The sequence below is a fragment of the Ursus maritimus genome, unplaced genomic scaffold, assembly GCF_017311325.1.
Source record: "Ursus maritimus isolate PB19 unplaced genomic scaffold, ASM1731132v1 scaffold_13, whole genome shotgun sequence".
Lineage (NCBI taxonomy): Eukaryota > Metazoa > Chordata > Mammalia > Carnivora > Ursidae > Ursus > Ursus maritimus.
The window spans coordinates 62,619,129-62,643,546 of record NW_024423675.1 but is presented as its reverse complement, the minus strand read 5'-3'; the positions used below and the strand labels follow the sequence as shown (position 1 = coordinate 62,643,546).

Below are 24,418 nucleotides of genomic sequence, written 5' to 3'. Positions count from 1 at the left end.
CAGGAAGGGGCCCAGGGCCGGCCTGACATATGGCATCTGGCATCCGCCCAAAGCCGACACCTCCTATCATCAAGCTCCTCCTTGTTTGAGGGAATTTGAGTTGGGCTTTCTGCAACTCACAACTGAAGGAATCCTGAAGGATGCATACCTCAGAACCACAGACTTTTGGACGCAAAATGGACCCTGAGAATCACACGGTCCAGTGGTTTCTAAACTTTTTCAAACGATGGAAACGTTACTTTCTCAAAGAGACTCTTTCGGTGGAGTGCCAATGTAGAAAACGGCTAAAGTAGCAACACTCTCTGGTTGAGGCAGAAACCCCAAGGCACTAAGAGAGAACCCAGGGGGTGCAGAGTAACAGGCTAAAAATATCACGAAGATAATGCAGCAACTAGTCTAACTTACAGACAGAAAGTAATCACCACTGCCACCACTGTTTATGAACACTAAGGACGGGACAGGCACTGAAATGCATCTGAATCCTCAAACCAACCCTAAAAATTTGACTAGTGCTCTGATTTGACACAAAAGGAAATTAAGGCCTAGGACCAGTAACTGGCCTGAGACCTAATAACTAATAAAGGGAGGAGTCCAAATTTAAACCCAGGACAGCCACTGCCCTCTCTCGTGGAGGGAACTAAGATCCAGAGAAAGGAGATTTGCCAGAGCCAACTCAGTACTCCAGCTCTCCGGTCTCCAGCTGCAGGCAGGACACACCGCACTTGGCCAACCACAATCAATTCAGGTTTATCAGCTTTCTCCTGGCAGGCACAGGCTGGGGGTGACACCTGTAAGGGCAGTAAAGTTCCGATATTCGAAGAGCAGATGCAGAGACCCATCAGCCAGAGGCCCTGCCTCGCCCATCCCCCAACCTCCCCGGAAACCATTTAGAGCCAAGTGCTTCCAGCCCTACCCTGCACAGCTGCTGCACCAGGACAGGCGACAAATGTCCAAAAGGACACTTACCGCCAAGACCACAATCAAGAATCACCAGTCACCAAAAGGGCGCCAACGCCATGAAAACGAGGACAAACTCCCAACAAAAGAAACCGGGCCCAAGGAATGAGAATTAATAGAACAATCGGAGCAGAGCTTTACAGCCTGTCTTCCTGGGAATGACGAAAGCTGTGGCACAGCCACGAAGATGGGTTCACAGGCAGCTGTGACGCTACATCAACTGGAGACCATGTTGAAAAAAAAACTTAAAAACAACAACAACAGAAAAGTTTAAGACCTCACGAGCAACAGAAGGGCTAAGCTGGGAAAGACGGGAGACAAGTATTTCTTCTGGGACTCTAAGTGGTAGCCAGATACAAAGTAGTAAAGACAAGTCAAGCGGGACAAAGAATAAGTTATAATAAAGAAAAGCTGAACAGCGCAATTACAGAAAATTTGACCCAAACAGAGAACAGTTTTTCCAAACACAGTAACACTCCCAACTTGAGCAGGTGCTAGGCCACAAGGGAAATGTCAATAAATTCCACCCCATTCACTAGCCACAATGGGGGTGGAGGGTGGAGAGCCATTCACCTAGGGGAAAACGATTCTAAAAAACTAGCGGGTTCAGGAAGTTGAAACAGTCAGAACTTCTGGGTGCTGAAAGAAACCATTTAGAATTTAAGGATAAAAAACTATGTAACAAAGCTCTGAATGGTACAGTCCTTGGAACAAAGAAACATATAGCTTTAAAATCATCTCATGTATTATGTAAAATGATGCAAAATAAAAGATCTAAGCTTTTCGACTAAGCTACTCAGAGACAGCAGAAATTAATAAAATTGAAAATACACAGTGATAGAGCTGGGAAAAAGGATAGCTAAATCTTTACTGAATATGAAGACAAAAATGCAGGAGCATCAGAACTTCTTTAAAATTTACCTGCAGATACAAAGAGTCTTTTCAAAAATTTAAGAGTAGCACACTATATATTTATACATGAATGCAAAATTAATATGACAATTGTCTAGAAAATATAGAATTCTGGTAAACTGGCTCAAGGAAAACTAGAAAATCTGACTAGACACATAAAGAAGGTAAAACTGAAACCATAAGCAAAACTCCCCCTCCACTGTACTCTACCTTCTCAAAAACACCAGGCCCAGAGAGTTTTACTGGTGAGAGCTACCAAAATTTCAGGAAAACACCCATCTTATACAAAACTGTTCCACAGCATATAAAACACTAAAAGCTACCTAGCTTTTCCCACAAAGCAAACATATTCTTGATGCTAAACTCGCCAAGAACAGCATGCCAAAGAAAATTAGAGTCCAATCTCACTTAAAAACAACTATAAGCATCCTACATAAACTGTTAGTAAACACAACTAGATATATTCCTGAAAAAATAAACTTTCAGCCTCTCCTCACATCATATATAAAAATTAACCCAAAAAATTGATCATGTGGCTAAACATAAAAGTTAAAACTATAAAACTTCTAGACAACCATAAGAGAAAATCTGTTTGACCTTTGAGTTGACCAATGGTTCTCAACTGGAGGTAATTTTGTCCACCAGGATCATTTCAAATGTCTGTTTGGTCACAACTGGGGTGGGAGAAGGGGGTTCTCTTCTGGCATCTAATGGGTGGAGGCCAGGATGCAATTTAACATCCTCCATGCACAAGACAGCCCCCACAACAGAGAATTACCCAGCCTAAATGTCAAGAGGGCTGAGGCCAAGAAACCTTAACATAAGTAAAGATTTCTTAAGCTACAGAAAGCACAACCCATTAAAAAAAAAAAAAAAAGATAAACAAGTTCATCAAAATTTAAAAGTATCTGTTGATCAAAGTACATATTAAAAAAATGAACAGGCAAGCCAAAGACTGGGAAAAAATATTCATAGTACACATTACACATACGTAAGAAAGAACTTGTACTCAGAACACATAAAGAGCTCTTAAAACTCATTAAGATGATCCCTCCCCAAAAGAATTGGGAGGGGATGACAAAAGACTGGTTTTAATAGACATTACTGAAGGCTGTCCAAATGGTCAATAAACACATGGAAGATGTTCAACATCATTAGGCAGTCCAATGAATACATGAAAAGATATTCAACATCATGAGTCAGGGATATGGAAATTAAGACCACACTGAGATGCCACTACAACCCCACTAGAATGGTTAAAATCAAAAAGACTGATAAGACCAAGTGTTGACAAGGACATAGAACTGAAACTCTCATATACCGCTGGTCGGAATGTAAAATGGACATCCACTTCTGAATAATTTGACAGCCCCCATAGTTACATGCTCACCATATTCAATGAACAATTCCACTCCTCCATACCTACTCAAGAAAAAAAGGAATGCACAAGTCCACACAAAATCGTGTGTGCAAATACTCAACAGCTTTATTCGTAAATAGCCAAAAACTAGTTAACATCTAGATTATTTTTAGATTAAAGAGAAAATCAAACCTAAGATGACACTATTTAAAACTAACAAAAATAACGGGAGAAGGGTGTGCATGGTTGCTGCCTCCCTAGGGAGAGCAGTCATGGCCAGCAGTCTTCTGGGATTCCAACAACGTGCCATTCCATTCGTGCTGTCTCCAATTCCAGCTCCGGCCCCTCCCGACTGTCCCTCTGCTTAAGAAATTATTGGGGAATAAATGAATCCTATGTCACCCTGTCAGGATTAAAGATGAGGAAATGCTATCAGCATAAATTCAGGCTTCTGTCCCTCAATGGTCATGAGTCAGCTATGAGGAAGGCACAAAGGACCCACAGGTATACCCAATCTCAGCTACTTCCACCTTCTCATACACCATCAATGACAAGTGGGGGCTTTGCCAAGAGAGAGAGCCCCAGGGCTGGGACAACAAAAGGGAAGGAAAAGGAGAAGGAGAAGAAGAAAAAGAATGTTACCTGCAAAGTAATGAGCTACTTTCTGCCACTAAGTCCCAGTTCCGAGACACTACACAATACAGTTTTACATGCTGAGATCAAAATAAAGATGAGAACATCAGAATTATTTTTCTCAACTCCATCTTTTAAAAAAATCCTTCTATGAAACACTGATAAAAGATATGAAATCCCTTCAGGAACTAATTTCCTGGGAATTTGTCAGGACACTGTTCTAAGAATTAATGCATGAAGATCTAATGTACCCATAATTAACAACCTTGGGCTTCTACATACACTTGTCATTGCAAGAAATGTACACACATAAATGGATGTGGTCCAGGTTTAATATGTGGCCCAAATTAAGCATATAAGCATTGTTCCTTCAGAAAAATCGCAGGGAAAAAAATCTCCTTAGAGACAGCAACTAAACCAACCTCAATTCCCAGCTGGCTTCATTATTCTCTTGTTCTTGATATAATAAAAACTTTCCAGCATTTGTACCCAAACAACTGGGGGAAAGCTTGTTCTGAATAAATTATAAAGTACTTTACTTAAATCAAGCAGCCCAATGCATTATTTTATACTAGTACCAACTGTTAAGACCTCTAAGGATGTTAACACCTAAACAAAATGGAAACTCATCTACTGCATATGACGTAAAATGGTAGTTTCCAAAGTGTAAGTCACCCAGTGATGAGTAAGGCTACTGACGAGCAGAGAGCATTTTGGTGACTTCTGGTGACTTTTGATGACTTTGCATGGCCTGGCTTCTGCCCTTCCCCCACTTGCTTTTACTGTTCCAGCCCCACTGACCTCCAGACATTCCTCACCAGCACTAACACTCCTCCTCCCTCGGGACCTCTGTCTATGCCAGACCCATAGCCAGTCACACTGGCCTCAGGAAACTCGTTCTTTCCACTAGCACACCACCTCCCAAAACAGCTGAGTGATGAAGAATCCACCAACTTCTCCAGCACAGGACTCACCTGGCACTGCAATCATCTCGAGTCTTAGGAAACATACGATAAAGTCGCTCTAAGAAGCGGCACATTAACAACTCCGTACAGCCAGATGCACTTGGGAAACCCCGCTTTTTTCGTCCCTATTTTTTAGTGCACGACCCACAGAGACCTGTTCTCTCCTCCATGTGCACAAATGTAGTTAAGGCTAAAACAGTCCTCCGCTGTTTCCTTCACCCCTCCCAATAACTAACTGCACCGGGAACCACATCCCTGCCACCTCCTTACCAGCTGGCCCTCAGCTTTGCCCTCACCTAGGGGCCTCCCCAAGTGACCTGCAGGCAGCCCTGAAGCAGACTCGACTTCCCTCCTGTTAGTTCTTAGGGACCGCAGATAAAAAGTACCCTCTTTGGTTCTAGAGAGCTGGGTATGAGAGAAGTTGCTTCCTAGGACCCAACTCTTTTATTGACAGACAATGAGAATTTAACTAGCAGGGCTCTAGTTAAAGCTGTACAGTGTCCGGGCACTCCAAAACTGCGGCATGGATGATGGGTTTCTGGTGACTGCCCTAGGCACCAAACCACAGCGAACGAGACAATTTTCAATGGAAAAATTATGTTCTGTGTTACAAACCAGCAATTTACAAATATTTGGGATGTGATCCTTGTGTCTACTGGGGATGTCTACCTGGGGTCTGCTGCCACTTGACCAAGCTACACAAACAGTAACACTTGTAAAGTGCTTTTCATCCTCCTGGGGGAGTGGGGGATCTGGGTAGGTTATTCACATTTCAGACAAACACACTCCCAGAGATAGAATAAAAAGGCAGCTTAACACATCCTGCTTTGGTAATACTAAGTAGAACTTGGGATACCGGATTTAAAAAATTATCAGCTCGAATTAAAATACATGCTGTTCTTCAAATACATGCTAGAATTAAGGAACTTTTAGCCAGCATTATCTCATGAAAGTACACAGATTTTTGACACTCTCCCCAAAAAAGTCTTAACAAGTATTTAAGCCAAGGTATTCACTTAAAACAGAAACAAACAGGAAGAATTTCATTTGGCGGAATAGCGAGTTTAAAGTCGAGATTAGAGCACAGCTCTGGAGAAGTCTCAACACAAAACCGCAGAGCACTAACAGACAGGGAAAAGAAATGGGTGCAAGCCCACCCCTGAATGGACGGGGAGATTTGCTGTCCTAAGGAAATCTGGAAGAAAAAGTAAACACGCCAACTTTAAAGATATTCTAAACTTTAAAGATATTCTAAGACTGCAGAGGACACATTTGTCACACTAACAATGCATATTACCCTAGAGCACTCTCTAGCATTTCTGAAGTTGAAGATACAAAGGCCATTTCCTACTGGACCCAGAGGCCATGTTCCACTCGAAAACAAGGTTAACAAATGCAGATTCAGATTCAAGATGCTGTGAGGACTCGAAACTAAGGGCCCCCCACCCCCGCATCAGTCACTTGTATGTTTCTGCCGTCAAAGCCAACTTTAACCTTAACTATTAAAAAATAAATTCCAATTTGCTAACAGGACCAAGACTTCAATACCACTAGCCCAGCTGAGTTCATTTCTCCGGATAGGGCTGGTCACAGCAGCCATTATTCCAAAATCTCCTCCTTTAAATGTTAGCTGCAGCCTGACCTAGCAGAAGTTGACCCCCTTCTCTGTGACCCCCTTTTCTGTGTACCATGCTCACTACTATGTAATACGTATCTTAGGGCAGCCAACTAACCTATAAACTAATGTGCAGTAAACTCTCCAGCCTGCCTTCCTCCCTCCTCCCCAAAAAGGGGAAAGAAATAAAGAACGTGGACCTTGTAAAGAATTTCTATTGTGAGCTCAGTCTTGCTCTCCTTAGGAAAGTGATTATCTGCAAGTTCTAAACTCAGGGGCAGGAATTAGACCATGTCTGTCTGATACAAAGGAAAACTAAGAATCCCAATAAACCCCACCACAAACTCAAAGTTCAGCTCAAAGCGGGCTCAACTTCATTTTGAGATGTAACTTGCTAGCGCCAGTTCACTGGTCTTTCTGAACTCTTCATCCTACTTCCTTTTTACCAAAGTTCAAAAAATAAATAAAAGCTGGATTTTCCATCATCCTCAACAGTCCACAAAAGGTTGGTCAGAAAATTCTCGTAACTGGCAGTTCCCCAGCCCTGGGACTCCTATCCTCGCTAGCGTAAGACACTAACAGCTCTCGATGGGACTAGCGATTATACAATCATGATTCCCAGAGCAAAAGGCTCCACTAGAATAATCCACCCTGGAGACAATGACATCATGTGAGCAACTAGACAGGAAGTTAGGCTCGGAGAAGTGAAGGGTAAAGTCTTGAAAGCCAATACGGGATGACCACCCTCCATTCCCTCAATCAAAAAAAAAAAAAAAGTCACCTTCTGCAGAAAAGCTACTTTAAAGAGAAAATGGAAAACCTACGTGGAGGAAATCAATCAGCAAATGAAACCAACACACACCCCCAACTCTAAGGCCATTTGTGCGGTGTCCTTCCACACTAAGGGGCCTCTCCAAAGTCCCGCTGGTGGAACTTTGAGGAAAACGTGGAGTGGGAACAAAGCAAAGCTGTAGTTCCTGCGTCCTCCAACTTTCACAGGCGCACCGCTGTGAGAGGGCAAGAGCTGGGCGGAGGGGCGCCCGCAGTGTGACACCCGGCTGGGTCGGGGCGTCCGGCTGCTCGCACACAAAGCCGCCCCAGACTTAGTGACAGCCACAAGTGGCCACGCAGCGCCCCCCCGCCCCGGGCCAGCGCCAGGAAGGCGAGTACCCCGTGCCCCCCGCCCGCGCGCGCACGACCCCTCGGTCTCTCATCCCTCGCCACCACCCGGGCAACTTTCCCTCGGGGCCGAGGGAACCCAAACCCGGACGAAAGGCGACTCGGGGAGCCCAGCCCCTCCCAGAGCGCCCCCGCCCCCCACCCAGCCCAGCTGCGTGCCCCGGGCACAGCGAGCGAAGCCTGCGCCCCGGCGGGCCACCCACCTGCACAGCTCGGGGAACTCGGAGCCCTGGGCCCGCGCGGCTCCCGGGGCCCAGACGAGCAGCAGCAGCTGCACCAGGAGCAGGGAGCGCAGCGGGCGACCAGCGGGCGCGGGCCCCAGGTGGGCGCTCCGGCCGGCGGCGGCCCCCATCGCGCCCGGCCCGGGCTGCGCGGCGAGCGCCGGGCTAGCGGCGCGCGGCTGCCGGGGGCCGCGCCCGGGACATGGTCGTGCCGCCAGGGCGGAGGCTGAGCTGGAGGCTGAGAGGCGGAGAAGAGCACGAGAGGAGCGGGAGCGGAGCAGGAGCCTGAGGGGCGCGCGGCTCGGCTGGGCTCGGCGGCGGCGGCCCCGGAACCGCGTCACGTGACCGCGCCCGGTCCCGCCCCCTCCCCCGCCCCGCTCACGTGACTCCCTTGTTCAGGTGATCCCCGCCCGCCCGGGCTCCGCCCAGGCCCGGTCACGTGAGCGCGGCACGCGCGGGGCAGGAAGCGGCGCGGCGGGGCGTGCGGCGCAGGTGCGTGGCCCAGGCCTGCGTCCCCGCGGCGGCCGTCGGCGGGGACCGACCCTGGCTTCCCTTTCTGTCTGCGCACGCTCTGGGTTGCGGTGTGGGAGCTTCCCAACTTCAAGTTACCGTACCTCAACTTCGACCTACGGCCGGGGAGGGGAAAATAAGAGGGTCAGACTTTCGTGCCGAGCCGTGAATGCCATCACAAAGCACCGTTGCTTCGGATCCTTGACGAGCGGGAACCCACTTTTCCTGCTCTGCGGAATCAGCTCGCGGAGCCCTGCACCGGGTTCCAGCGTTCACCCTGCAGAGCCTCGCACAACCTTCCCTGGGAATGCTATTTCCCAAGCCTGGGCTTCCTACATTAGGAAAGGCAGCACAGATAATGGGACCGTGGAGTGTGAAGGAGGCAAAGGTGTAACTGTGAAGTGAGTGCCACCCAACAAGGCTTTATTAATTCCTCTATTCAAATATTCTGTTGACCACACTATGTGAATGGCTCTGAGCTACGCACTGTGTGAAAGTAAAAAATCTGAAGTCTTCAACTCAAAAAATTTACGCTTAGAGCAAATAAAAAGATACAGACTATAGCGGTGACAGCTCATCTTTTCTTTAATGCTTAACTCCGTGTCAAACGCTACTAGCTACCACTTAAGCATGAATCTGGAAACCACGAGATTGGACCCTTACTATAAAAGAGGAACAAATAGAGATGTTAAGTAACTTATCCAAAGACACTTTAAGATGTGGCAAATCTGGGATTCAAAGACATACACATAATCATGACCCAATAATAGCTAACATTAATTGAGCAGGTAATTATGTGCAAAGTAGCATTCTGGTGCTTTGATTTAGCTCATTTAATTCTAACACGATCCAATAAAAAAGGTACCTTTATTGCACCTTTTTTACAGATAAGGAAACTGAGGCAAGAGAGATTAAATAACTTGCCAGTCATGCAGCTAGTAAGAAAAAGCCTGGGTTTGAGCCAACTCAGACAGTGTCAGAGTCTGGCTTAGTCACCATGCTATTGAAAGACTAATATAACACAAGAAAGGAAAGCGCTGTAGTGGCTCAGAGAGCTCAGATGTCCAACTGTGAGCATCTAGAAAGGGTTCATATTTTCCAACTCCACTGCTATAATTGATAAAGACAAAGATCTTCAAGGGATACTAAAAACAATCAGGTGAAAAATTATTACAACTGGAATATTCACTTTGCCTCAAAGTGTCACCCTCAAAGTGTATTTCCCTAATAAAGGAGAAATACATCTTTACAAGGGAAAGATCTGCTAGAACCGCCTTAATCAAGTGATTGGAATTGCTATCACCAATATTTGGAAAAACTAATATTTTCTGCATCCTAAAGTGATGCAATGAAAAATACTGCTAAAGGTAACATTTAAAAGAGAACATAATTATGATTCAGATGCAGATGTAAAATGAACATGTGTTAAAGATATTACTTAACTCATTAATTAACATAAGAACCAGTAGCATGTTACAACTGGCTCAAAGGGGAATCCAAAGAGAGAGTCCAACACATTTATAAACAGTCAGGAATGCTGAAGTTAAGTTGCCTAATAGATGAAGGATTGGTCAATATCCATAAGTCAAAAATGAATTGCATATTCAATGGACACAATTTGCATTTCTAAAAACAAGAATCATATCAACAGTATTCTACAATCTCCAAAGTTTTAAAATAGCTCATAGACAATGAAAGGCACAAAACCCCGTAGAAGGAGATACCCCAGCAGGGGGCTTAGATGGTGCCTAGCCTTCCATTGAGGTTGCTCGATATTATTTTTGGTCCATTTCAAAGTCTTCCATAATTTTCCCCCATAGTACACAATATCACGTAAGTTTAACTTAAGATGCTTAATTTGAATCTAATCAGAACAAAACAATTGAATCCAGGTTGTGGAACATTCTACAAGAAAACTGAACCAGACAATTAAAAAATGTCAATGCTCAGGGCACCTTGGTACCTCAATTGGTTGAGCATCCGATTCTCGGTTTCAGTTCAGGTCATGATCTCAGGGTGGTGGGATCCAGCCCAGAGTTAGGCTCTGTGCTCCATGTGGAGTCTGCTTGAGATTCTCCCATTCTCTCTCCCTGTCCCTCTGCCCCTCCCCCTGCTCGTGCTATAAATAAATAAATAAATAAATAAATAAATAAATAAATAAAATCTTTTTTAAAATGTTAATGCTCTGTAAGACACCTCCCTCCAAAAAAGCAGGAGTACTCTTCCAAATTGGGGTTATGAACAACACACTGAGAGCCAAATCTGGCTAGAGAGCTCTTTTCTAAATAAAGTTTTATTGGAATATAGCCATACCCATTTGTTTATGTATTGTCCATGGCTGCTCTTGCCCATAATTGCAGTGAGTATTTGCAACAGAACCCACAAAACCTATTCTACCATCTGGCCCTCTATAGAAAAAAGTTTTCAAACCCCTGTTCTGGATCAATGGTTCACAAAAGTGTGGTCCTTAGACCAGCAGCTTTGACATCACTTTCCTGCTTGTTAGAAATGCCAATTCAGGGGTGCCTGGGTGGCTCAGATGGTTAAGCATCTGCCTTTGGCTCAGGTCATGATCCCAGGGTCCTGGGATCGAGCCCCACAGTGGGCTCCCTGCTCAGCAGGGAGTCTGCTCCTCCCTTTCCCTCTGCCTGCTGCTTCCCCTGCTTGTACTCTCTCTGTGTCAAATAAATAAATAAAATCTTTAAAAAAAATGTAAATTCATAGGCCCCACCCTCACCCATTGACTCAAAATCTTCAGCGATGGGCCCCAGAAAATCGTTAATAAGCTCTCCAGCAGATTTTCATACACATGAAGGTTTGAGAACCACTGTCATGAATTAAAGGAGAATAAAGAGGCAAGACAACAAAATGCAATGCATGACCCTTAGTTGGAGACTAGACCACAAACAAGGAAGGTGTAAGGGATACTTGGGATAATTGGAAAAACTTGAATATAAATTGTATATTAGAAACTCTAAAGTCAAATGCTATAGAGCTTAACTCTCCTATATTTCATTTAAATTTTGCAGTAAGCCTTTGAGATGTTAGCTCAAGACCCCATGTGATGGGTTGAATTATGTCCCCTGAAAAGATATGTTGAAGGCCCAACCCCCATTACTCCAGAATGTGACCTTATTTAAAAATAGAATCCTTGCAGATGTAGTTAGTTGACCTTAGATCAGACTGGAGTAGGGTGGACTCAATGCAGTCTTATTAGACTGGTGTCCTTATAAGAGGTGGAGTAGAGGAGCACCTGGGTGGCTCAGCTGGTTGGGCCAGTGCCTTCAGCTCAGGTCATGATCCCGGAGTCCCAGGACCGAGTCCCACTCGGGTTCCCTGCTCAGCTGGGAGTCTGCTTCTTCCTCTGACCCTCCCCTTTCTCATGCTCTCTCTCACACACGCTCTCTCTCAAATAAATAAAATCTTAAAAAAAAAAAAAAAGAGGTGGAATAGAGACATGGAGACACACAGGGGGAGGACAGCTGTATAAGAATCGAGGAGTGAAGCATCTACAGGTGAAGGACAGCAGGAACAGGGGGCAACCCCAGAAGCTGGGAGAAAGGCAAGGAAAGAATCATCCCCTAGAGCCCTCAGAGAGAGCAGGGCCCTGCTGACACCTTGGTTTTGGACTTCTAGCCAACAGAACTATGAAACAGCACATTCCTATAGTTTTAGTTTGTGGTACTGTGTGTTAAAAACAAGACAGCAGACCCAAAATGGAATCACTTATACTAAGTTCCATGACACCAAACTGAGACTTAACTTAATTGCAATTTCAGCCTCTCCCAGAAATGGAATCTTAAACCAGTCAATCAGGAATCAGCTGGTCAACGCTAGTGAGGTAATCTGCTTGATCGACCTCTGTCATCTCCTGAAGGAAAGTGACCTCACCACAACCAATCTCCTTTTTCCTAGTGTAACTTCCTTCTAGTTAACTCCCCCTTTGCTGGTATAACTGCCCCTCCTTCCTTTTGTCTTTAGAAGTTTTCCATTTTGTGCAGCAACTCAGAGCTTCTTTCTATCCCTAGAATAGATGCTGCCCGATTCACGAATCATTGAATAAAGCCAACAATATCTCTAAAAATTTACTCAGTTGAGTTTTGCTTTTTTAAAAAATTGTCACAGCAGTCTTAGAACACAAATACACCTTGCAGCTAACAGGACCGATCTGGGCTTGGAATCCAAGTGTTCCAACCACTGCACCATCACGAAGGCTCAATCTTCTTGCACCTGACCCTTGGCCTGGCTTTGGAAACACAGGTTCAGGTGACAGACCATGGACATACGCACGCTGTTGCTGTGGGTGTCCCCACTTAGTGTCTAAAATAATAGTAGCTGCAGGGAAATGAGTGGGTGCCCTTCTGGAACACAAACCACAAGCTATCAAACTGATGCTGCTCAGATGTCTCTCTGAAACTCAGGCAGAAGCATGCAACAAAAATTCCAGAACTTTTTAGAATACCCAGGGAAGAGCAAAATTCTACTAAAAGACCCCCGAGTCACATTGTCATTTCTATTGGGTATTTCTTGATCCCTACAGTGATAAACAAAGTAATCTGTTTTCTCAGGGGAAAAAACTGAATAGTAAATAGAATTATCAAAGCAATGTTAAACTTTGGGGGGTAAGGATAATGATATCGTCATGTTGTAGGCGAGCATCCTTGTTCTTACGTGATATATGCTGAATGTAAAGTATCATGATATCAACAACTTTCAAATGGCTCCAAAAAGAAAGGATATACGTACAGAGAAAAAACAGGTGTCAGGGTGCCTGGGTGGCTCAGTCGGTCAAACATCTTTGGTTTCAGCTCACCTCAGGATCTCAGGGTTGTGCGATTGAGCCTGGTGTCGGACTCTGAGCTGGGTATGGAGCCTGCTTGAGATCCTCTCTCCCTCACCCTCTGCCACTCCCCCATCTCTCTCTCTCCAAAAAAAAAAAAAAAAAAAGCAGATGCAAAAATATTAAGAATTGCTGCATGTAGGTGAAGAGTATATCAGCGCTCTGTACTATTCTTTTGGTTTTTCTGGAAGCTTGACATTTTTCAAACGAGAGCTGGGAAAGAGATCCCATCAGGGAGGAAATTGCTTCTGAGATGAGCCTGGAAGGAAGTTGGATGCGGGGGAGGGGAGGAAATATAGAGAAAGGACACGGCAGACAGGAAAACAGCAAGAGCAAGGCACAGGTAGAAAGAGAGAAGCTGTATAATGAGCAAGGCCTGTTACTTGAGTGAAAAGCACATAAGAACAGAGAGAAACTACTCTGGCCAAAGATCATGTTAAATCCTGGTCTTATGAAATGTAATCCTTCCCTCAAGTAGTCCGTGGCATAGTAGGGAAGATCATCTGTTTTAATGTAAGTTTGGAAAAATGTTATTGGGGTTAACACCTACAAGATTTTAAATGGTCACTTAAGAAGTTTAGATTCAATTGGATATAAAGTGAGAACAATAATAGCTCACAAGAACAATACCTATTGAAGACTCACTCTGTGCCAAAAACCAATTTGTATTATATCATTTACTCTTCATAGCATACCTAGGAGATAGGTACTTTTATTATCCTCATTTAAAAGATGAGAAATTCAGGCATAAAGCAATTAAATACCTTGCCCAAGGTCATACAATTAGTAAGAGACAGAACTTCGATGTGAGTTGTATGATCTGGTACAAAAGTCCATGATTTTTTTAATCCTTTATTTTATTTTATTTTTTAATAATAATTTTTATTATGTTATGTTAGTCACCGTACAGTACATCCTTAGTTTTTGATGTAAAGTTCCATGATTCATTGTTTGCATATAACACCCAGTGCTCCATGCAATACGTGTCCTCCTTAATACCCATTACCGGCCTATCCTAATCCCCCACCCCCTCCCCTCTAAAGCCCTCAGTTTGTTTCCCAGATTCCATAGTCTCTCACGGTTCATTCCCCCTTCTGTTTAACCCCCTTCATTCTTCCCTTCTTTCTCCTACTGATCTTCCTGCTATTTCTTATGTTCCATTAATGAGTGAAACCATATAATTGTCTTTCTCTGCTTGACTTATTTCACTTAGCATAATCTCCATGATTTTAACCAGAAACTTCCTCCTCGTGAGAGATTTGGAGCCTGAGAAAGAGATGTTCACAGTTACCTCTTCAGGAAACTCCATCTGGTTGCAGGATGCACTGGAAATGGCTTCAGTAAAGATATCAAACTTAAGGTGACAAAAGAGACAGTGGAAAGCCTTTTGTCCTTCCCCAGGAACTGGTTAACACCTAGCCTAGAGTAACTCAGGGCTTGTCACTATCCAGGGCACCTAGGTTCATGAGGACTACGCAGAGGAGGGGGAACAGGGATAGAGGTGTGAGGCAGGTAGGGTTGCCGTCTTCCTGTAGGCATTCTCTTCCGTGCTGGCAAAGCCCACCTTCCACTGAAGAAGCTTAAGACCCTGCATCCTAGCCAGTCTTACAACCAGAGGGAAAGCATAAGACCCAATCCTGACAATGGAAATTGATGGGACGTCTCCTGGGACTTTCTGCAAAATGTTTTCCCTTCAATAAAAAGTGAGGCAAAGAGGCAAACAAAATAAGGGAGACAAACCACAAGAGACTCTTAACTGTAGGAAACAAATTGAGGGTTGCTGGAAGGGGTGGGGATGGGGGGATGGAGTAACTGGGTGATGGGCGTAAGGAGGGTACATGATATGATGAGCACTGGGTGTTCTATGCAACTGACGAATTACTGAATGCTACATCTGAAACTAATGATACACTATATGCTAACTAACTGCATTTAAATAAAATAAGTAAAAAAAGAAAGAAAAAAAGTGAGGGAAAGGAGAAAATTCGCCACCACCCCCCCATTTTTTGTGGATAGAGTGCTCTCTGTATAAGATACCTGTAGGTGCTTCAGCCCCTTGAAACTCTGATAGAAGATAATGGCCAACACAGTGGGAGAAAAACAGAAAACATCAGGATCTTTGATGACATTGCTGACCACTTCAAGAGAACCCTAGAACTGGCCAGTATCTGATCATTTGCTTTGTGACACAATAAATAAATTTGCTTAAGCCATGTGTGTTAGTTAATCATTTATTGTGTCTCAACTCCAAATGCACCCTCTAATATATGTTCTGTGATAAAGAATTTTTTTTTACAGTAGTTCTCCTTTAAAGAAAGAATGCTGTTAAGCTTTCTGAGTAGAAGGCGCTCTGGAGGGGCACTGTGGGAGACCAGGTTCTCTGGGCCTTTCCCACACATCCATGCCCCCCCCCACACACACACGCATGTCCCAAAGGAGGACCTATTGCAACTGCAGACCAGCTCCAGCCTGGCCAACCCAGAGAACTTCTCTACTATTCAGTGACCTGAGTCCCACTTTCTCCAATGAGATCTGAACCCCTTCCAAGCCTGTCTTTCCTTGGGTCCTCTCCCTCAGCCCTAGTATACCATATAGAGTTTCTTCATATATTAGAGTTGCTTTTTTTTGTCATAGTTAATAATTTCTATATTAAACAGCCCTGTTTCTATGTGCCTATTGGACCCAGACTGCCATACCATGGTTAGCAGGCTTTTGTATTACTTGTAGCTAAAAACATACCAATTGACCCAATGCAACACCTTAGCACCTGGTTGGCTAGGACAGACAAATAAGAAGGCATCGATGATGATGAAAGTTTCTAGATGGGAAGATTGGTGGTGTCAAGAACAGAAAGAGGGAACAGGAGAAGAGACATGAACTTGAGGAGAAAGAGGCTAAGTGTCTTTCTGTGCAAGAGTGAGTGTGAGGAACACCCAGAGAAGGATGCCCAGTAGGCAGCTGACAGTACAATGCTGAACATGGACAAGAAGCTGAAACTGGAAGAAATTATGGGGGAGACACTTGCAAAGGAGAATTGGTGATGGGAGAGATAACTGGACAACAGCAAAGTGAATGAAATCACCCAGGGAAAAAACAAAAAAGAGATTCTTGGCATATTAAAATCTATTAAAATGTAATAAATTACCCTCAAATGCGGTGACTTAAAATAACAATCATTATTTATTAATTCTCACAAGTTATTGTGGGTCAGGAATTCAGACAGACCAGTGCGGATGGCTCCTTCCTGCTCCATGACTTCTGGCCCTCATCTGGAAGATTCAAGGGTTCAGGCTGGAGTCATGTGAACACTCATTCGCCCCCATGTCTGATGGTCAGTGCTGACTGTCAACTGAGACTTGAGTTGGAATGCCTGTGTGTAGCCTCCGCATGTGACCCGAGCTCCTCCAAATATGGTGGCTGGGCTCCAACTCAAGCAGAGAGAGAGAAGAGGGAGAGAGGTGGACTCAAAGTGTAAGTCACATAATCATGTGCAATTGATCAGGGCGGTCACCAGCCCCTGTCCAGTTTTAAGGGGAGGAATCCCAGACCCCAGCTTTCAGAGGGAGAGTGTCAGTCACACCATAGGAAGAGAAAGTCAGTCACAGCTTTGTAACATAGCTTGAAATCACGCAACGTGATGCCCCCAGCTTTGTTTCTTTTTCAACATTTCCTTGGTGAATTTGGGGTCTTTTCTGGTTCCACACGAATTTTAGGATTATTTGTTCCAGCACTTTGAAAAATGGCTTTGGTATTTTAATCGGGATGGCGTTGAAGTATACATTGCTCTGGGCGGCATAGACATTTTAATAAGCTATATTACAAAGCTGTGATCACTAAGACAACATGGTACTGACACAAAAACAGACACATAGATCAATGGAACAGAATAGAGATCCCAGATATGCACACTCAACTCTATGGTCAACTAATCTTCGACAAAGCAGGAAGAAACATCCAATGGAAAAAAGTCCCTTCAATAAGTGGTGATGGGAAAATTGGACAGCTGTATACAGAAGAATGAAACTCGACCATTCTCTTACACCATACACAAAGATAAAGTCTAAATGGATGAAAGACCTCAATGTAAGACAGGAATCCATCAAAATCATAGAGGAGAACATAAGTAATAACCTCTTCAACATCGGCCACAGCAACTTCTTTCATGACACGTGTCCAAGGGCAAGAGAAACAAAAGCAAAAATGAACTTCTGGGACTTCATCAAGATAAAAAACTTCTGCACAACAAAGGAAACAGTTAACAAAACAAAGAGGCAACCCATGGAATGGGAGAAGATATTTGTAAATGACACTGCAGATAAAGGGCTGGTATCCAAGATCTATAAAGAACTTCTCAAACTCAACACCCAAAAACCAAATAACCAAGTCAAAAAATGGGCAGAAGACGTGAACAGACACTTCTCCAATGAAGACATACAAATGGCTAACAGACACATGAAAAAATGTTCAACATCATTAGCCATCAGGGAAATTCAAATCAAAACCACATTGAGATACCACCTTACGACAGTTAGAATGGCAAAAATTGATAAGGCAAAAAACAACAAATGTTGGAGTGGTTGTGGATAAAGGGAAACCCTCTTAACACTGCTGGTGGGAATGCAAGCTGGTACAGCCACTTTGGAAAACAGTGTGGAGGTTCCTCAAAAAGTCAAAAATAGAGCTACCCTATGACCCAGCAACTGCACTACTGGGTATTTACCCCAAAGATACAGATGTAGTGAAAAGAAGGGCCATATGCACCCCAATGTTCATAGTCCGCAATAGCCAAACTATGGAAGGAGCTGAGATGCCCTTCAACAGACAAATGGATAAAGAAGATGTGGTCCATATATACAATGGAATATTACTCAGCCATCAGAAAGAACGATTGCCCAACATTTGCATCAACATGGACAGAACTGGAGGGGATTATGCTAAGTGAAATAAGTCAAGCAGAGAAAGACAATTATATAGTTTCACTTATTTGTGAAACATAAGGAATAATAGCATGGAGGACATTAGGAGAAGGAGGGGAAATATGAAGGAGGGGAAAACAGAGGGGGAGATGAACCATGAGAGACTATGGACTCCGGGAAACATTCTGAGGGGTTTTTTTTGGGGGGGGGGGATGGGTTAGCCCAGTGATGGGTATTAAGGAGGGCATGTATTGCATGGAGCACTGGGTGTTATATGCAAACAATGAATCATGGAACACTACATCAAAAACTAATGATGTACTGTATGGTGACTAACATATAATAACAAAATAAAATAAAATAGAAGAGAAAGTCGAATGAGATAAATATTAAGGAGTGAACATCTTTGGAAAGGGCAATTTACCACCCTTGGGAAGCACCATACTCATGGGGAAGAGAGAATACGCCAGAAAAGGAGCAGAGGTATAGGAAGAGAACAGAGAAGATTCACAGGAGCCAAGAGGGAAGAGAAAGTTCCCATGAAGTTCCATGTTGAGAATGGCAGGAGTTCAGTTATGAGAAGCACATATGAAAATGGATGGTGGCAGCTATGTTGTGGGCAACAGCAAAAATACCACTTTCAGGTTAGTGGTTGAAAATCAAGTCCTTAGATTAGAGACATCTATTCTTTTGATTCTCCTGCTAGGAAGCAAGACAATCTCATGGAAGTGAGAAGATGGGGAAATAGTGCCCTTTTAAACAAACTGTTATCTGGCTGCTGCTCCTTTAGGTTGTAATGTTCCCTGCAAGGAGAGTTGGGAGCTTATGAATAAATAGAAACCATTAGATCTGTATTAGCAAGACTCCATATGAGGGCATTCTCTCACAAAGCTATAGCAGGAACAAGAAGACTCTTTGGACCACCACCTTTCTTCTCTCACTATCCACAAAAGACATAATCCCAAGAGAAGACAGTAAAGTTAATCCAACAAACACATATTGAATATTGATATTTCTCAATTGATAACTATAGTCAGCACTGGGGAAGCAAAGAAGGCACCGTCCCTGCCTCAGAGGACCTGCAGATTTAAGAAGAGAGACAAGTAAACAATTTCCTACTCAGAGTGATAAGTAGGAAGGTACTTGCCTGCAGGAAACCAAAGGAGACAGAGTTTCCTCTACGTCTCACTCAGCCTGGAGGAACCAGGAGCAGGCAGACCTGCACACAGGGAGAATGCCACATGCAGGTTGGAGTTCTGCTGCCATGGGCCAGGGAGCCACCAGAAGCTGGGAGAGACTCCTAGAGCCTTTGGAGGGAGCATGGCCCTGCCAATACCTTGATCTGGCACTTCTGGCCTCTAGAAACTTCAGCAGCTCCAAGTCACCCAACTCTTTGTGGTAGCTTATTGCGTGGCCAGAGGAAACTGATCTACCTGGAGAGGATAAAGAGTGTTCAGGTCAAGCACCCGCAGTGAGGACAGAGAGCAGCAAGAAGTACTCATCTGATTCGGGGGCTCCTTGTGGAGGTTAGGAGAGAGGAGTTAGGACAGGTCCCCAGTCTCTGTAGGATGACTGGGAATTTGGTAGCGCCATCCACTGAAAAAGAGGAAATCCTCCCAGAACGCAAGCTCTGTGGCTGTGTTTTGCTCAGTGTGACTCCTAGCGCCCAGAACAGTGACAGCTCATTACCTAGAACAGATAGTTACTGAATGCGTGGGGAGCCAAATGAAGTAGGGAAAAGGGGAAGGGTGTCTGTTTCATATCCGCAACACGCACATAGACATTTTCAACATTTCCCCAAGTTTTTAAAGTTCCACACAAATTCATTTTGTGTGCAGCCTTCTTTTCAGTGTTCTCTATTGTCCGGACTTTTTAGCCCTCCTATCTACCATTCCCTCCCTTTCCCTCTTCCCTTATGCTAAGGTGCAAATTTTCTAACCAAAGAAATTGGAGGCCATGGTCCCCTGAGGACAGCATCCTTACACGAGCCACAGTGCCCGGCACAGGTAAATGCTCCACGAAAGCTACCTGTTGTTGTTCTTATCCGGATAGCGAGCTTGTACTTCTCTGATAAATCCGGACAAGACTTCTCTTTTTTTCCCTTCTTTTCACTTCATTTAATTGCTTACTTGCCTCTTTCTTTGCCCTTTATTTCATGGCTAATCCTTCATTTTGACCTGCGTACCCAATCCACCACCACTCTTTTGACCTAATGTGGAAGAAACGTATATTGCTTATCTACGGCAGCTTAACGAATCATCCCCAAACTTCACAACTCCAAATAGCAATAAGGATTTATGATCTCCCACGCTTTCTGCGGATGGGCAGGGCAGTGCGGGCTCGGGTCTCTCCTCAGGTTGTCATCATCTGAAGGTCTGACTGAGGACGGTCTGCCTCCAAGATGCGCACTCGCATGGCTTGCAAGTTGGCGTGGCTGTTGGTGGGAGGCTCCAGTTCCCCTCCACGGGGCCCTTTCCCCATGGCTGCGTGAGCATCCTCCCTACACAGTAGCTGTGTCTCCCCCAGAGCAAGCAATACAGGAAACCAAGATAGAGATTGCAATACCCCCTGTGACAAAGCTTTAGAGTTGCACACCGTCACTCTGGCCATACTCTATGGGTCACACAGACCCACCCTTATATAATACGGAAGGAAACTGCAGGAAAGCCTACATGCCAGAAGGTGAAGGTGACTGAGAGCCATCTTGGAGACTGGCTACCACAGAAAGTCAGAGAGGACAGTGAAGGGCTATTGAAGGCATACTAAAGGAAAAATAGATATCATAGGTGTGTCTTTTTTATGAATACTATCTTCAGTCATTTCACTGTTTTCCCTTCATTTTAAAAGTTTCTCTGAATAAAACTCATCAAAATAACATGAGTCAACATTTCATCTATGTGAAGTTATTTTTTGAAAATCTTTAATTTTAACCCAATGGTCACTGAAAATTTTCGATCCTATTCCAGTTGTTGTTTCTGTATTTTTAAGTGGGGTATCAAGCTTATTACGATGGAGTATAAAATATCCTTTCAATTTTCTCATGCCCAAAACTATTCCTCTATTTATAGTAGCTGTGAATTCATTCATCTGTGAGAATGAATTCATCATTATAAACATATTTATTTCATCAGACCTATGTCAGTGTTGCTGTGTATAAAAGCTTGCATTGGCACACATCACAAAAAATGCAAACCTATCTGAAGAAATTCTCTCCAAGTTGCTGGTGGTGGCGAGAGCTTGGGCATATGGGTGAGGATCTAGCCTCTGCCTCTCGTTAACTCTTTGACTTCAGACAGGTCATTTAACCTCAACTCCACTTTCTTCATCTAAAAAAAGGGTCAACAAACTTTCTATTAAGGGCCAGATAGTAAATATTTTAGGTTTTGTGGACCACACAGTCTCTGTCACAACTATTCAACACTACATTTGTGGCATGAAAGGAGCTGTAAATGTGAGCAAAGGCACATGGTTGTATTCCAATAAAACTTTATTTACAAAAACAAGTGGCCAGATGTATTCCGAGGGCTATAGTCTGCCAATCCCCAATCTAGAAAGTGAACACATGCAAAAACATTATAGTTAAGTGCTCGGTATCTATTATATCCCGGCTGATGAGTCTAGGTCCATCTAAGATGTTAATCCCCTGGGCTGTATTAGTTCAGAAATGGGCATGCCCAAGCCATTCTGTGCCAGTGAGACATGAGGAGAAGATTACTGGGAGTTTCAGGGAAATCAGCATCCTTGCTCTTAGAAAAATTCTGCTTCACAAACCTAGCCTCTCCTTACCCCAATCATGGACAAGAAACTACAGGCCAAACTGTCACTAGCAGCCATCCTACCAGCCTTCAGAGAAATTGTACAGTGTGGATGGCGGACAGAAACCTTTGTCTAGACTTCTTTTCATGTGAGCTAAAGAAATTTCCATCTTCTCTTTATTAACCCTGGAGTGGATCATCTGTTATTTCAGCTAAAGTCATCCTAAGTGGAAACCTCAAAGGTACTTATGAGATCTAAATGGGACGGATATGTGTAACTGTGGCATTATTAAGTTTAAAGCTCTACTGATATGAATATTGGTAAAATTGAAATAATCACCAAGAACCCCTCCCCCCAGTCATCATTGGGTCTCAGTCACATTGACTGTATACACAAGCCTTTGGCACCCATGGTCCATTGAAAAGCCCTTCCTGTCTCTTCAATAATCAAAACCAAAAAACCCCTCAAACTATCACTTCTCCTAGATTGAGTTCCCAACCCACATAAGAAAAAACTTAGTGGAAAGAAACCAACAATAATCATTAGCTTGTCAAAGTGATGAAGTAGTGGCATCGTGACGACAACCATAGGGGCTGGTGAGGGTGCTTACAAAACAGTCTTTCCTTCTGTCTCTCTCTCTCTTTCTCCCCCTGCCCCCATCTCTCTCCCTCCCTTCATTCTCTGGAAAGTAGCAATGCAGTAACTCGAGTTTGAGGGATGTGGGACTGGAGTCAACAATCGGTCTTCTTTGACTATCCAACTTCTGTCCCTGAGTAGATTGTTACATACGAGATGTTACTAGTCCCCATAAAGAATGTTCTCTTGTATCAGGAAGGGATGACTAGGGATTTCTGGTTATTTATTAAGATAAAAAATGCTGAGTCCCTTACAGAGTGAAAACACAGTCTTATTCTCTCTCCCTCCCTCTGGAGAGCTTCAGCACAACCAGCAGTGTGTTTCTTCTATTTCTTTTTTTATCTTCCCATGATGACCCAGTTCTGTGATGATTTGAGAATTTGAAACAAAGAAATAAATAAATCCAATCTAACATTTCATAACCTGTACTGCTTGCAACTATGTCACAGGTACCGTATACCAGAGGCGGACAATAAAGAGCTGTTCTAGTTTATCCAGTACCGACGCTGTCTGCAGCACTGTACTGAGGGCTTGACAGTCATGCACCTTTACAACCACCTTGTGAGGCTTTATTACCCGCATCTCACACGTGAGGAGAGGGAGGCTCCCCAGAGGGCAAAGGAATTGCCCACGGCTGTAGAACAAGAAGTGGGGGGCCTGGAGGTGGATGCACGTCTGTGGGATTACAAAGGGGGTTTGGGGAGAACAACTCAGCTCGGAAAGCACGAAAATCGTGAGTCTGCCAGAAGCTCGTGTTATGCAGGGCTGCGGGCTGAGAGACCCCTGCGAAGATGGGCCCGCCGCACTGGCTGGCGGGGTCTGGAGACGCCAACGGGGGGCACGAGTGAGCAAAGAGGCAAGCTGCCCGGCGGGGAGCCTGGTGGGCTGGAGCTGTGCCTGATGTGCCACGGCCCTCAACTGCAAGAAGCCCTACCAGGCTCAGGTTCACACAGGACAGAGCCAGCTAACGTCTAGCTTCTGACTCCTATCCCATTGCTTTTTCCTGCTAAAAACAAAACCAAAAACACACCCCAACAAAACAAAAACCCCCAAACAAAGCAACAACAACAAAAAAACCTTCCCCTTAAGCCCAGCACAAAGCCCTCCTTTCTCCACGGTGTCTTGGTCCGACCCCTCTGGGCCCCGTGGCAGCCCCACCGGGAATGCCAAGGACGAGCCTCTCCGGCATTTGCCATATACTAATTAACTTGTGTCAGTAGTTAACTTCCCATTTTTGTGCATTCATTTTGGCAGAACTCAAAGGCAGGGGCTCTCTTTTATGATTGTGTGTGTTTGTGTGTGTGTCCACTGCTAGAAAATAAAACTCAACTGAGTAAATTTAAAGATCTAATTGGCTTTATTTAACATTCATGAATCAGGGAGCATCTCATCAAGGGAGTAGAAAGGAGCTCTGAGGAGCTGTTTAAGTAAGATGGAAGGGTTTTTATAGGCAGGAAAGGGGGTGGGACAAGGCAGTTACCGCAGATGAAAGGATCAGGCAAGGTCACCTTCCCTTAAGGAGAAGGGCAGGTGGTCTTATCAGGCAGATTACCTCCCTAATACCCACCAAGAAATTCAGATCTATTGGTTTAAAATTCCACTCCCAGGAGAAAGTGAAACTGCAATTAAGTCTTGGTTTCCCGTCCTGGGACGAGTGACTCCACCTTGGGCTTATTCTTTTTTCTTTCTTTCTTTCTTTCTTTCTTTCTTTCTTTCTTTCTTTCTTTCTTTCTTTCTTTCTTTCTTCTTTCTTTCTTTCTTTCTTTCTTTCTTTCTTTCTTCACACTACATCATAGTTTTTGTGCCCTTCCCGGGACCTAGACACCCAGCACACAGCACTCACCCGATGTCGGACGGACACAGCAACAGAGCCGGACGGGAACATGGGCCTCCATGTGCCAGCCCTTTCCCAGAGGCC

The 24,418-nt window shown here is 44.2% G+C and overlaps 1 protein-coding gene across 1 annotated transcript in view; it reads right to left on the bottom strand.

Moving 5' to 3' along the window:
- The window catches only part of IGF2R (insulin like growth factor 2 receptor), a 97,210-nt gene extending 89,237 nt beyond the window's left edge, over nt 1-7,973 (bottom strand). The window contains exon 1 of the mRNA XM_040628026.1: nt 7,825-7,973. Coding sequence (XP_040483960.1) covers nt 7,825-7,973 — 149 coding nt within the window. The remainder of the gene's footprint in view (nt 1-7,824) is intronic.
- Between the last annotated feature and the right edge of the window lie 16,445 nt (nt 7,974-24,418).